At 39.4% G+C, this 15,685-nt stretch overlaps 1 protein-coding gene across 1 annotated transcript in view; it reads left to right on the top strand.

The window, feature by feature from the left end:
- LOC127635361 (traf2 and NCK-interacting protein kinase-like) overlaps positions 1–15,685 on the top strand; it is an 82,219-nt gene that overhangs the window by 62,131 nt on the left and 4,403 nt on the right. Inside the window, exons 19-31 of the mRNA XM_052115339.1 lie at positions 131–246; positions 336–433; positions 3,910–4,091; positions 4,494–4,593; positions 4,974–5,132; positions 6,771–6,873; positions 6,981–7,157; positions 7,299–7,442; positions 7,560–7,694; positions 8,182–8,282; positions 11,368–11,517; positions 13,211–13,370; positions 14,923–15,062. Of these exons, the coding sequence (XP_051971299.1) occupies positions 131–246; positions 336–433; positions 3,910–4,091; positions 4,494–4,593; positions 4,974–5,132; positions 6,771–6,873; positions 6,981–7,157; positions 7,299–7,442; positions 7,560–7,694; positions 8,182–8,282; positions 11,368–11,517; positions 13,211–13,370; positions 14,923–15,062 (1,765 nt within the window). The remainder of the gene's footprint in view (positions 1–130; positions 247–335; positions 434–3,909; positions 4,092–4,493; positions 4,594–4,973; positions 5,133–6,770; positions 6,874–6,980; positions 7,158–7,298; positions 7,443–7,559; positions 7,695–8,181; positions 8,283–11,367; positions 11,518–13,210; positions 13,371–14,922; positions 15,063–15,685) is intronic.

Here is a 15,685-nt window from a genome sequence, read left to right as displayed (position 1 = left end):
TATTTAGTTTGTAGGTGGCTTCTTGTTGTTTTATCATAGCTTGTTAGGTATACAATCTCTAGTAAATCCCAGAATTCTATTATTGAAATAAGCATCTCCACATCTTCCTTGTGTCCTCCCATTGCCACAGTAACCCAGATCTTCGAATTCCCATGGAATCTCTCCAGAGGACTAGTAGTGGGAGTTCCTCCAGTTCCAGTACACCCAGCTCTCAGGGTGGCTCCAGCGAGAGGAACCGGGTGGAAGGTGAGAGACTCAGAGACAGTGAAACTTTTCCTGGAATATTCTATCTAGGACTCTGGACACGAAGTCTTGACGTTTGATCTTCTCCACAGGGTCCAGTAGGCCTGAGGGGTCTCCAGCAGTGTCCCAAGAATCCAAGGCCAAAATCCAGGAGGAGAACAGGGAGGTGACCAGACCCAGCCGACCAGCGGTGAGAAACGCATCTCCCCTAGTCCATTGAGAGAATCTGACTGTACTACGAATATTTCTGCTCCCACAGTACTGGTTTCACAGACCAGGATAAAGCCATAACCAAAATGTAAAAAAAAATCTAACCCTAAATTGGCTCAGACCTGCACTCTTTTCCCAATAACCCCCTATCAATTAAAGACCCCAGGCAATCAAAATGACACTTTTGTGGCTTTTAGTCCATGTCTGTTAGCTTTGAAGCCATCTTAATGCTAGTGTACTTCTAAAAGTTGAAGAAATCAACTATACACATACACAAATCAATATACACATTTAAAAATGGCAAAAATATTTTTCAAGGAGATTTTTGGCCAATCAAATGCTCTCTAAAATAAGAAAGTCGATCGCACTAATACCACCTGCAACCGACTAGCAAGTAGCAAATCATGGACCATAGCTATGATGTTTAAATACAAGGGACATTTGATATGTCTCCCCAAAACTTCTTGTTTCAATTTTAAATACGTCAACACAGGAAATAAACTGTGCTAATCAAGGGATTTCATGGGGCCTTTAATATATCACAAGTAAATCAAGTCTCACTTAAGCTAACCAAACTCACAACCTTTGCATAGCTTTCAGCCAGCATAGATATATAAATAAAGTAATACAAATTGTGTGCCGTTTTTGTTACTAACCATTTTCTCATTTAACATTTTGTCTAATCCGTTCAATTATTCCTCCACTCGCCGTCCTCTATTGTCGATTCCCCTTCTCCAGAGTTATAAGAAAGCCGTAGATGAGGTTAGTGACATCTGATCACTTCATATCTCTCTCTCTCTCTCTCTCTCTCTCTCTCTCTCTCTCACTCTTTGCTTATTTTCTTCCCTCTTAGATTCAAACACTAATTTTCTCCATCTCATCTATTTCTCTCACACTTCCTCTCATGTCATCAATCGCCGCTCCTCCATCAATAATTCACACCACCTCTCATTCCTGAACTCTCCTTCAATCTCTGTCTGTCGCTCCTTCACAGCTTCAGACGCAGTGTCAGTCACCATCATTAGCCGCACACTTCCCCATCGCACCAATTTGTCAGTCTTTCACAGTGTCAGTAATCCTTGATGCCATCTCAGAGTTTTCCCTGTCACCTAGGCAACAGCTGTCTTAGTCCAGGGAAAGGGGATTTGGTTTTGTTGTAGGATGTAACGCTAAGTTTTTTGGGGGGGATTATAAAAAATAGTCCTGCAAATGTGTAGCTTAACTTTTAAAAGATTTTAATGATTCACCATGTCATAGGGGATGCTCGTTCAATTTAATTTGTCGCAAATTAAAACAATGCCACTAGGGATAGAAATACCTGACTTTCCTTTCTTTCTTTGTTTGTCTTGCGTAAATTGTTCTTGAACTATATTTCAAGTTCTTGCACCTAGTTTTCTTTTGTGTAAATTTGAATATGCCGTCAACTCTGACTAAGGTCTGTAACCTTGTGCTTTGCTCTAGCGTGTTCACAACATCACACTTTAGGATAAGGTGTTCATTCAGTTAGAACCAAATCTAGCATTTCATGGAGCAATTGTATAAATATGCAAGCACTACAGTTGTTCTTTCTTGACTTCTGGTTTTCTCAATGGCATTTTGTCTCTATCTGGCTGCCTGTTGGCCCACCGACAGGAGGAGCTGGTAAGATGGGCACAGAGCTGCAACTAACCCTCCTGCATGCAGAGCACAGGCCTCAGGAACTACCCCTTATTCTCTATCTGTGCTTATATGTTCTGGTGTGTTGTTTCTCTGACATGTGCACATGCTGGTTTAAAAAGTTGTGCATCATTCTCTGAAATGATGGCAGGTGTTTTTATCCCACTTTAAGAGTTGATTTTTCATGCTTTATACATTCAAATTTTTTACTTGTTTTGCTAATCTATTTTGTTATATTTGTGCAAAACAATGTTTAAAGGGATAGTTCACACTAAAATGAAAATACTGTCATCCTTTACTCGCCCTCATGTTGTTCCAGATCCATTTGACTTTCTTTCTTTCCATGGAACACAAAAGGATATATAGGCAGAAGGTTAGAAACCATTCACTTGCATTGAATGACAAAGAAAAGATGCAATGAAAGGGAATGATGATTGAGGCTAACATTCTGCCTAACAACTTCTAGCCCTTTTCCACCGACATGGTTATGGAGTGTGTACCTAGGCCGGTGCAAATTCTCGAACTTTTCAGTACATTTCCACCACAGAAAAGGCTGTTACTTTATGCAGGAACCGATAATGTAAAGGGGTGGAGGGAAGGATAATGTTTCGTCACAAGGTAAAATTTTCCAAACAACAACAGTAGCTACTGTCTGCAGCAAGGAGTACTTCTTCAATAACAATAAACAACAAAAAAACAAAAATGTCTGGCATCAAAAGCATTCTGGAAAAGTGGGTAAAACAAGGACTCCAATTGCGATATGGTCTTTATGAAGATCTGAAATAAACAAGAGAGATTGCAAAGGAAAAAAAAGAGGAGATATGGCAAGCAATGTTGCTTCAATCGGACAATTGACCAAATCATAAACTAATTGAAAAAACCTTAAGAGAGTATAGGAACCATAAGAAGGATCTAAGATAAAGCAGCAGTGGACAAAGCAATGATGTCTTTGACTCAGATACCGACCAGCCAGCTAACTAATCGAGGCATTGAATACAGTCAGTCATGCGTGAGAATAAACACCGAATCGCCAATGACTTCTGCAGCTGATCTCAGTAAGTTATTATATTTACCAACTTTCTTAGCTTTCCTTATACACTTCTCATTTTATTTTGTGCATTGTTTTGTTCCGTAAGGGGATTTTTGACCAACTACATATACTGTGGCAAAAATCTAAATACAACCATCTGCAACACCACTGTTACAGTTTATAGAACTTATATAAAATAATGTAATTACATTACTTGTCGTCTTGAGCGTATGCCATAATGTTGAATTGTTTGAATAGGTCCTCAAAAACACTAGTAAAAGCTATACACAAACTCTGTGACGTGCCATGTCTGTTGATGGGTAATCATGTTGCCACGTAACCCGTTCCGACATTGTTCGGTTCTGAAGTCAGTGGAAAAGCGTGGGCAGTTTACGAAAGGCTCCTGTGGCCTTCACTGGCCGTGAACCAGCCGAGCACAAGCTCGGCACAAGAACCATCTCCATTCTGTAGGAAGAGGGCTATTTGTGTTCATGGATGAAAGTTATACAGGTTTGGAACAACATGGGGGTGAGTAAATGATGACAGAATTTTCATTTTTAGGAGAACTATCCCTTTAATGTCATTACTCCTATTAACAAAAAATCACTGCATTTGCATATGTTCTTCACAGGTTTTAAGTTTTAAAATACAAATATTAAATTTATTCTCTGGTGAATTTGCTGTTTGGTGAGGATCAGTTCAAATTGGTCATCAAGGAATGAATGAAAGCTTATGCATTTCTTTCTTTCTCACTCTTTTTGAAACTAAAGGACCTCACTGCTCTGGCCAAAGAACTCCGAGAGCTGCGAACCAATGAGGACACCAACCGGCCACCCAGAAAAGTGACCGATTACTCATCGTCCAGTGAGGAATCGGAAAGTAGCGAGGAGGAGGACGGAGAAGGCGGGGCTCACGATGGAACAGTACCTGTTAGTGATATTCCACGCATCATGTGAGTGTTTTATCTTGATTAATGCAGTAATTCTTTAGTTTGAAACACAATAGTTTAGCTATATAAGGGTTGAAACGCAAGAGTTCTGTGTTTTTAAAATCAAATGAAATTAATGAAATCAAAATTGGAGTTTTGTAGCTTTTAGTCCCTGTCTGTTAGTTTTGAGGCCTTCTATGTAATGTAGTTGTCAAAACATATAGCAGATACTGTATTAACATTTAAAATATACAGTTTTTGTATTATGATGTTATACAGTTTTTGTAAAAATATTGCATCTGCTCAGGGACGTATAAAAAAATGTTGTCCAATAAAATGCTCTCAAAAATTTGTTTAACCCCCCACCCCCATACTACATCCTGCAGGACAAAGTCTTTTATGAGTTTTATGCTATTCTCCCAACAGGCCTTCTGCTGGCCAGGGTGGCAATGACTCAATGGGAAACCAGGACGATTCTCATGACAATGATTCGTTTGACAAGAATTCGCAAGACAACACCCTGATGGTGTGTGTGTGTGTGTGTGTGTGTGTGTGTGTGTGTGTGTGTGTGTGTGTGTGCCTGTGCACAGAGAGCGATTTCTTCTCTTTGTACATACTGTTAGCAAAACCTCCAACATTCATTCCTCTAGTAGTGTATCACAATTTTATTTCTCTTTCATGTTACTGATTCATATTAATTTTGCCTTGGTTAACCTTATTTTGTTTGGTTATATTTTAGTATTTCAATCACCCTCTATGCTTTTTGGGGAATTCCTCCCCCAAAAAAGTCTGATCGAGCTCCCGCTGGCATTTCCCAATTATCTCTACAAGGTGGCATAGCCGCACATTTGGGCATAAGGTCTTGCAGTAGTGTCGCCCTACTCCTCTCTCTGTTCCTCTCTGCAGACATTTGGGGAAAAAAAGCTTGGTCATGCCGAGAACAATGGTTTCCCCGGTAACTTCAATCTGCCCGATCTAGTGCAGCAAAGCCACTCCCCCTCGGCCACGCGCGGCGAGGGCCCTGGGCGGCACTCTAGTGGGCTGGACCCGGATTCTTTGGCTGAAGTAGGTGACGGAAAAGCCTTTTAGAGCCACCCTGCATCCCAATCCTCAAATTTCCAGCCTGATCTCATAAGTTACATGACTGTGGTGTTTTTGCTAAATTACATAACGTGGTCTGTTGTACATATTTTGGCAAATAAGACGTTAAATATCCACTATGTGGTGTTAAAAGTGAGTTAAATATGTTCTCCCACACCGATGAGGTTATGGTTAATTTTCTGTTGAGTTTTAAATCAAACAAAACCAAAAGGACACAATTGCTAGATCAACCACATCATTTTGTGGTGCTTCTATGACACTTTTGACTCGCGTGTTGACTCGTGTGCTCATCTTGACTCGAGCGGCAGTCCTTTGCATTGCATATGCAATGCTCTATCAGTTGAGCAACTGCATAACTTAATTGCGCTCCAAAAGATACTTGAGGAACAGAGCAAGTGTTTATGAACTGATAATCACTATTTTACTCATGATTTTATGTGAAATGTAATAAAAGTTGTTGTTGTTGCGCCTCTACTAACTACCATGATACGTACAACAAGCCACGTAAAAATCATTTTGCAAAAATGTAGGAATCGTTATGTGATTCTGTGAGACCAGGTTGGGAATTTCTAACCTGACACTTCTAATCCATCCCTATTCAACTAAAACTCATGTTTATCTGGCTATGTCCTTTTAGCTGTAGATTCACAGCAGCCCAAATCACAACTCAAATTGACATTCTTCTCCAAAAATGTTTTTTTTCATTGTTTCCTCTTTATTCTCATGTTTATATTATTTAATTTACTACAGTATCATTTTAAGTTGACTTATATACATTATACATCTAGGACATTGGCTTTAACCCTTTTTCCCAATTTTATTGTCTCCTTAATCTTGCTGTGTTATTGCTTTTCCTGCTAACACATATATTGTGTGTTCTAAATGTGCGTAAATGTTGAAATTGGTTCAAACTGGAAACATCTCTTGCACTGTTGGATTTGATGTTTACAGTGGCTATATTTGAAATGGAATAGTAGCTTACTAACTGAATACTGCGCAGTACACGTTGTATCCTGCCTACTTTTTTTAAAAAGGTAAACATTGCGTAGCCACATGACATCATCAGTGTGCATGTTTAATGTAACACGTGACGTCTAGTTATCAACTTAGAAAATTAAATGGTTATTTTGTATTTTTGCAGCCTGATCTTTTGAACATTGGCAAAAATAATTCAAAATGAAATTGCTTGCGTAATTACACGTTTCGGTGTGGTTTTCAAGTGACATGTCCAGCATGGGAAATGGTGTCGTAATCAGATGAGGTTTTAATGAGTAAAACATACCTCCCTAAAACTTAAACCTAAACCTAACCAATAGTGATCTAAAATCAAATCAGAGTTACACAAAACAGACATCCTTACTCCTAATCAACACCTAAACCTCACTTAGTGTCATAAACTGAACTGTGACATGAAAAGCTGCTAAATTTCCTTGTGGCTTCTATGACTCTTGTATCTTTATTCCCTAATGGCATAAGAAGTAAGAGTTGTAAGGTAGTAAGTTATTCTGAACAAAGCGGATCCATCATTAGAAGAGACTTGGGGTATCCAGTTTGCATGGTTGATGTTTGTTTCTCTCACATGCTGATTGTCCATGTTGGCAGTTTGGGATGGGGAGTGGATCCAAAGCCTCCTTTACTCCATTTGTGGACCCACGAGTGTATCAGACCTCCCCCACAGAGGATGATGAGGACAGCTCCGCCTCAGGTGAATTATCCATCTGTCAAGGTTTTGGAGACTTGTAAGATGAGCTTTCCAAAGTGCATATGTAAGAATGGAGATGGCTGTATTTTTATGTAATTGTTGTGTTGCAGCTCATTTTACAGATGAACTCCTGCGGCAAGAGCAGGAACAAGCTCGCCTGAATGAGGCTCGGAAAATTTCTGTCGTTAATGTCAATCCCACCAACATCCGTCCCCACAGCGACACCCCGGAAATCCGCAAGTACAAGAAGCGCTTCAACTCTGAGATCCTGTGCGCGGCTCTCTGGGGTAAGCCCTAACTAAAAAAATATGTTTTTATTTTATTTCTTTAAAAACAAGACTTAATATCTAATGCCATTTTGCTTCTCAAGTAAATTTGTTATTATTGCCAGGTGTATATATATGTATGTTTCTGTTTGTTTACTGTAGGAGTAAACCTGCTAGTAGGAACAGAGAATGGACTGATGTTGTTAGATCGCAGTGGTCAGGGCAAAGTGTACAATCTCATCAACCGCAGACGCTTTCAGCAGATGGACGTGCTGGAGGGTCTCAATGTTCTGGTCACCATATCAGGTGAGTTTATTCACCATAGAATGCTCTCGAGCTGTTTATGTGCCAGTATACATATGGGCCAGATTCAGAGATTCTTGTTTGTGTTGAAAAGATCACATCACTTTTAATCTTTCACAGGTAAAAAGAATAAACTGAGGGTCTATTACCTGTCATGGCTTAGAAACAGGATACTTCACAATGACCCTGAGGTAGAAAAAAAACAAGGATGGATTACGGTTGGTGACCTAGAAGGATGCGTCCATTATAAAGTCGGTATGTTACCTCAGTCAGCTAAGCCAATTAATTGTTTTAATACTTGGATAACCTGAATAATAAAAGTCATCAAAATTTAAAGAGACTAGTGTTAAAATTACAGGATATAGGTTTTGCATATGCTATCAAATAGTAATATTGTGTTATGCATAATATATAAGTAAAATACATACTGTATTATGCATACATGGTAATATTATATTTTATATAAAAATGCCAAAATGTTTTTACACAATATTTACTCAGATTTCACTCTGAAATGTGCACTCTGAAATTCGGACTTCCATTTATTGAGCAAACAGGCAGTTATATAGTTATACTGTATGTTTAAAATATATTTAGAGTATTGTTTGGCATAGTTATAAGCATAATTAATCATCTCAAAATGGCCAAATAACTTCCAGTAAATCATTCTGCCCTAATATATCGATCGACCTATAGGTGATAAAATGATTATTCCTTAGAAATTGTTGTTTTTGTTTGACAGTCAAATATGAGAGGATTAAGTTTTTGGTGATTGCATTGAAGAATTCAGTGGAGATCTATGCCTGGGCTCCAAAACCCTACCACAAATTCATGGCTTTCAAGGTAAGATAGAGGTCTTGTCCACTGACACCCTCTTTACCCCCTTTTAGAAAGAACAGCTGTGTGCTCATGTTAAAGTAGGTCTTAGAACTCAACTTGGCAGGACAGGTACAAAATGTGCAAATTAAGTTACTATTTTTGTACTTGTGCTTAGTGGTGTGTACACCCACACACACACATATATACAGTATATACACTGATCAGCAACATTAAAACCACTGACAGGTGAAGTGAATAATATTGATTATATCGTTACAATGGCACCTGTCAAGGGGTGGGATTTATTAGGCAGCAAGTGAAAGTCAGTTCTTGAATTTCATATGTTGGAGGCAGGAAAAATGGGCAAGTTCTGAAGGCTAGACGACTGGGTCAAGAGCATCTCCAAAATGTCAGGTCTTGAGGGGTGTTCCCAGTATGCAGTTGTTGGTACCTACCAAAAGTGGTCCAAGGAAGGACAACCGGTGAACCGGCGACAGGGTCATGGGCACCCAAGGCTCATTGATGCATGTGGGGAGCGAAGGCTAGCCCGTCTGATCCGATCCCACAGAAGAGCTAGAGTAGCACAAAATGCTGAATAACTTAATGCTGGCCATGATAGAAAGGTGTCAGAACACTCAGTGCATCACAGCTTGCTGTTTATGGGGCTGCATAGCCACAGACCGGTCAGAGTTCCCAAGCTGACCCCTGTCTTCCGCCGAAAGCGCCTACAATGGGCACATGAGCATCAGAACTGGACCATGGAGCAATGGAAGAAGGTGGCCTGGTCTGAAGATTCACATTTTCTTTTAGATCATGTGGACTGCCGGGTGGGTGTGTGCCGTTTACCCAGGGAAGAGATGGCAGCAGGATGCACTATGGAAAGAAGGCAGGCTGGCGGATGTAGTGGGATGCTCTGGGTAATATTCTGCTGATAAACCTTGGATCCTGGCATTCATGTGGATGTTACTTTGACATATACCACCTATTGCAGGCCACGTACACCCCGTCATGGCAACTGTATTCCCTAATGGCTGTGGCCTCTTTCTGCAGAATAATGTGCCCTGCCACTCTGCAAAAATTGATCAGGAATGGTTTGAGGAACATGACAACGTGTTCTAGGTGTTGACTTGGCCTCCAAATTCCCCAGATCTCAATTTTGAGCATTTATGGGATGTGCTGGACCATCAATTCCGATCCATGGAGGCCCCACCTCACAACTTACAGGACTTGAATGATCTGCTGCTAACGTCATGGTGCCAGATACCACAGGACACCTTCAGAGGTCTTGTGGAGTCCATGTAAGAGTCATCACAGTTCTGGCGGCATGAGGGGACCTACATGATATTAGGCAGGTGGTTTTAATGTCATGGCTAATCTGTGTGTGTAAATACATAGTTGAAGTCAGAAGTTTACATACACCTTAGCCAAATACATTTAAACTCGGTTTTTCACAATTCCTGACATTTAATTGTAGAAACAATTCCCTGTATTAGGATCACTACTTTATATTAAGAATGTGACATGTCAGAATATTAGTAGAGAGAATGATTTATTTCAGCTTATTTCTTTCATCACATTCCCAGTGGGTCAGAAGTTGACATACACTTTGTTAGTATTTGGTAGCATTGCCTTTAAATTGTTCAAACATTTTGGGGAGCCTTCCACAAGCTTCTCACAATAAGTTGCTGGAGTTTTGGCCCATTCCTCCAGACAGAACTGTGTAACTGAGTCAGGTTTGTAGGCCTTCTTGCTTGCACACCCTTTTTCAGTTCTGCCCACAAATTCTTGAAATTCTCAATCTTCAGATTGAGGTCAGGGCTTTGTGATGACCACTCCAATACCTTGACTTTGTTATACTTTAGCCATTTTGCCACAACTTTGGAGGTATGCTTGGGGTCATTGTCCATTTGGAAGACACAATTGTGACCAAGTTTAACTTCCTAGCTGATGTCTTGAGATGTTCCTTCAATATATCCACATAATTTTCCTTCCTCATGATGCCATCTATTTTGTGAAGAGCACCAGTCCCTCTTGCAGCAAAGCACCCCCACAGCATGATGCTGCCACCCCCATGCTTCACGGTTGGGATGGTGTTCTTCAGTTTGCAAGCCTCACCCTTTTTCCTCCAAACATAACAATGGTCATTATGGCCAAACAGTTCCATTTTTGTTTCATCAGACCAGAGGTAATTTCTCCAAAAAGTAAGATCTTTGTCCCCATGTGTACTTGCAATCTGTATTCTGGCTTTTTATGGTGGTTTAGGAGCAGTGGCTTCTTCATTGCTGAGCAACCTTTCAGGTTATGTTGATATAGGACTCGGTTTACTGTGGATATAGATACTCGTCTACCGGTTTCCTCCAGCAGCTTCACAAGGTCCTTTGCTGTTGTTCTGGGATTGATTTGCACTTTTCGCCTCTAGGAAACCTTCCTGAGCGGTATGATGACTGCGTGGTCCATGGTGTTTATACTTGCATACTATTATTTGTACAGATGAATGTGGTACTTTTCAGGTATTTGGAAATTGCTCCCAAGGATGAACCAGACTTGTGGATGTCCACTAATCTTTTTCTGAGGTCTTGGCTTCTTTTGATTTTGATTTTCACATGTCAAGCAAAGAGGCACTGAGTTTGAAGGTAGGCCTTAAAATGCATTCACAGGTAAACCTCCAATTCAGTGCACCTCCTATCAGAAGCTAATTGCCTAAAGGCTTGACATCATTTTCTGGAATTTTCCAAGCTGCTTAAAAGCAGAATTAACTTTTATGTGTATGTAAACTTCTGACTCACTGGATGTAAAAATACAACAATGCATTTAGCATTTGAAGACAATGATATAATAACATTTAAATAAGGTATATAAAGTGATATAGAATAGTGATAACAGATAATATAAAATAATATTTTTTGATAATTAAAAATGCTTTCAATTTGTTTTTACAATCTTTTGCCCTATTATTGATTTCCATTTTCGGTTTCCAATCTCCTATCATGCAGATGTTACAACAGTTGTCAGTGGGAAATGCTGTTTTTTATTCATTTCTTTTACAATTTTATAATGGTTTATAATTTTATCATTACTCAAATGACAGTCTCTTCCTCTCTTTCCAAAGTCTTTCACAGATCTTCAGCACAAGCCTCAACTTGTTGACCTTACAGTGGAAGAAGGGCAGAGGTTAAAGGTTATCTATGGCTCCACTGTTGGTTTTCACGTGATAGATGTCGACTCTGGGAATCCATACGATATCTACATTCCGTCCCACGTAAGTGAAGACAGGCAGAGCAGAGGCAACTCTCCCCTTCTTTCCCTGATTCCAAGGGACTTTAAATAAGACATCTCCTCCCTGGGGACACTGGCATGTATTGGAGTGGTGGTATCTGTGTCATGTGTGTGTCTTTTAATCACAGACAAGGTCCAAAATTAACTTGCCAAGCAAATGCAAGTACCGGTAGGCTTTGGAGACTAAAACAAAATGACATTTGGCTGTTAACTTTTTAGAAACTGCAACATAATAGATGGGTTATACTGCTGTATAAACCACATAGTTTTGGTCCTGGATGCTGTGGATTTATGTGGTGACACAAATATGAAATATTCCTCACATTAATTCACAAAAACAAAAAATTCCACAAAATCACAAAAACTAAATTAGAACACACCATGTTTTTTCACGTTTTTGTGAATGACTGCTTGTCACAAATAGACAGCTAAATAATCCTGTTTTATATTTTTTTTATAAAAGAATGCCAAATACGGTTTTGTGCCTGGTAATAAATATTTATGAACAACACATCTCCATTTACCAACCATTGGCAAGAGTGGCGAAAAGTACGTTTTGGACCCTGATTACAGTTTGGAACAATACGAGTGAATGTTTTATCTTAATGAGATGCATAGAGCAGATGAATGTTATGAAGTTCATTAAAGGAATATTCCGGGTTCAAAACAAGTTAAGCTCAAACAACAGCATTTGTGGCATAATGTTGACTACCACAAAAATGTATTTTGACTCGTTCCTGTTTTTCTTTATAAAAAAAATCGAGGTTGCAGTGAGGCAATTACAAAGTGAATGTGGCCAATTTTTTAAGGTTTTAAAAATACAGAAATGTGAAGCTTATCATTTTATAAAAACACTTGCAATAATTCTTCTGTTAAAACTTGTGTATTGTTTGAGCTCTAAAGTTGTTTAAATTGTCATTTTTAGTCATTTTAGGGTTTGTTGTAAAATTGGCTATAGCTTTACACGGGTTAGTAAATTATTTTATCACACTGAAATCAGGTTTACACACACATCCTTTGTCATGTGGCTATACTTTTGAAAAAGTTATCATTTTAACGTTCAAACGTTGGCCCCCATTCACTTCCATTTTAAGTGCCTCATTGTAACCAAAATGTTTGCTTTTTTTATAGAAAAGGAGGGTCGAGTCCCAAATTTCTTTTGTGGTAATCAATATTATGCCACAAATAATGTTGGTTGAGCTTGAACCCGCAATATTCTTTTAAGACATCTCAGATTTCAAAGGTCTCATTCTACTGTGAATAACTGGCATTATTGTTTTAACATTATTGATTGTGATAAAAATACAGTATATCTCCATTGTAAGAGGAAAACATCTCCCCGATCTACGACCTTTGACAAACCAAATGTGTACACAACAAAGAGTGAACCAAAGCAACTAAACCATTCCAATGCCCCAGTGCCAACTGTAATCTGTTAGTTAGGAGGTTTTGGGGTCCGGTCGCCCAGGCATCTGTGTTATCAAGTGCTGGGCAGGAGACTTGATTGTTGCAGCAGTTTCTCAAAGGGAGAAGCTCTGGCCACCCACATCACTAGGTTGGGTTGGCTCGGGGGGGTGGGAGGTGGTAGCGGGAGCGCCACCTGGTGGGGAATGTTTTGCACTACGGCTCGTTTTTGTCACCCCAAGGCTCATCTGCGCCCACCCCTCCCTTCCCAGATTCAGGGCACTGTTAGCCCTCACGCCATTGTGGTGCTTCCCAGGACCGACGGCATGGAGATGCTTCTGTGTTATGAAGATGAGGGAGTCTATGTGAACACATACGGCAGAATCACTAAAGACGTGGTGCTCCAGTGGGGAGAGATGCCCACCTCTGTTGGTATGTTTTGGTTGTTTATTTCACACAAAAGCTCCTGTTCTCCTTTTAAGAGCCCTGATGCTAACCACTTCCGCTGAAAGCCTCTCAGGATATCTTCTGTAAATCAGTCCTCTTCCTAAATACTCCTTTACAATCACACACAATCTCATTCCTCTCTACCTTCATGTATTTGTCCACTCCTTCTGTTCTTCCTGTCCCTCACTTAACTCGAAGACTAAGCAACTCCTTGCTCAAATAATTTGCCTTCATACCCCTATGTGTGTCACCCATCAGTCTAAACCCTGGCACTAGGTGAAATGTTTGTATGTACTGTGTCTAGCTCATTTTCTTGTATAATGTTTTGTTCACACTGTTTAACATATAAGCAGCATAAACTTTTTTGATTGAGCAAAAGCCTGAATTTTTTTTTTTTAATCATTATATTTTAGGTTTATGCTTTTTTAGGACCATTAAGACCTCCCCTCCAATTTTCATTACTATAGTGCAAATGAGATGATGTGTAATGAGAATTTGAGGGGAAAAATGGGCTTATTTGTCATGAAAATAATGTCACAATGCAAAAAAGTCTTAAAAGGTTGTCTTAAAATCCTTCATATTGAATCCTTTATAGGATATGTGTGTGTGTATATATGAGAGCGAGAGATAATATTTTTTTCTATTTTACTTGGTTAATTTTTACATTTAACCAGGATAGAGAGAGACCAACATCAATTTCAATATATTTCTTGTCTTTTTAGGTGTGTGTGTGTGTGTGTGTGTGTGTGTGTGTGTGTGTGTGTGTATATAGGCGTATTTCAAAATTGGTGTTTTTCCGCATTCTTCTTTTGCTGCAACTTTAGCTTTACTTATTTCATGCATCAAATGATGTGCCATGTGTCTCTGAAATTTAATTTTCTGTTTAATGTTTGTTAATTTGTTGTCATCTCTCATCAGCAAAGAATTTTTGTTTTATGTCTTTTGTCATTTGTTTGTCTATTTCTGAGGGTTCAAATGTAGACCGGCAGCTGCCCTCCCCCTCAGATCTGAAATTAATGATTCATCCCAATTATTTTAAACTCTTCAGTGATTCTGCTCTTATAACTAGATGGTACAATTCATTATCAACACCAAACTATTTGTTATATCAGTAGCAGAGAAAAGTCAAAACAACCAAATCACTTTATCAGTAGTGTCTATGAAGGACTTTACATGAAATCAGTTTTATCCGCAGGAAGTCCTTGAAGAGAGTTCATAATTAGTTCTTTATTCATAAGTATTTAAGGAGCATTGGATTTCTCTTAGCCTTTTAATTAGCCACATCAAATGCTAAATTAAATGGAATAACAACCATAATTGTTACTTGAATTTCTGATGCTTAGAAACTGCTGCAATAATGACCTCCTGATGATGTGGGGTCGCTTTGGCAGGCCTGTTTTTATTGGGTCTGGTTAGTTTCAGTTTGCAGTTGGACGTCAGAAGTCGTTGAGGAACGGGGTGTTCTAATATTGATTCCAGTGAGTGTACATGCTCTCCTGTCACATGTTTGTGCTCCATTTCCCCTTCCCTTCTGCAGCCTATATCCACTCCAACCAGATCATGGGCTGGGGAGAGAAAGCCATTGAGATCCGCTCCGTGGAAACGGGACACCTCGACGGAGTTTTCATGCACAAACGAGCTCAGCGACTGAAGTTCCTTTCGGAGAGAAACGATAAAGTATGTTACTGTGGCACACCAACTTTCCCATGCATTAACTTTTCTTTTTTAAGACGAGTATTTTGTCAAACGTTTTTGATGGTGAAACGTGTAATTTCTCACAGTCGTAAAAAGTTGCCTCGAGTTGTTCCTGGCAAGCTACTCTGCCTTTCAGGCTCTACGGGGTTAGGGCATCTACTGCCTTCCAGAAACAATTCCAGGCAATTTTGTACAATGAGCATTATTTCTGTTCAACTAATTGCACCAAAAGGAATTGCAAAAAAAAGGAAAAGAAAAAGGGATGTTTCCAAACAGGTTTCCTGAACACACATTTTGCCTCTGCCAATATTTGAACAAATAGGTTTTGCCACAAACTCATGCCATTAGTTGAGCACCATGACGTCTCCAAATGGGATTGCAAAAATGATTGTTTCAAATAGGTTTCCCCAAACTCTCCATTCATTAGTTGGTCTAAACAGAAAGTTTAGCCCCAAACTGAGGCTTTTCAGGATTCTCAAACAAACAGAGCAATGAAAGTGCCATAAAGTGCTACTTCTTAGGGAAATCAACTTTAACTGGCTTACTAATGCAGATAGTTGTCTGCATATTAAGCTCCATCAGGAGAATGTATTTTTGCATTGAAA

The sequence above is a fragment of the Xyrauchen texanus genome, chromosome 42, assembly GCF_025860055.1.
Source record: "Xyrauchen texanus isolate HMW12.3.18 chromosome 42, RBS_HiC_50CHRs, whole genome shotgun sequence".
NCBI lineage: Eukaryota > Metazoa > Chordata > Actinopteri > Cypriniformes > Catostomidae > Xyrauchen > Xyrauchen texanus.
The sequence above is the reverse complement of the archived record's forward strand: the minus strand, read 5'-3'. Positions and strand labels throughout refer to the sequence as shown.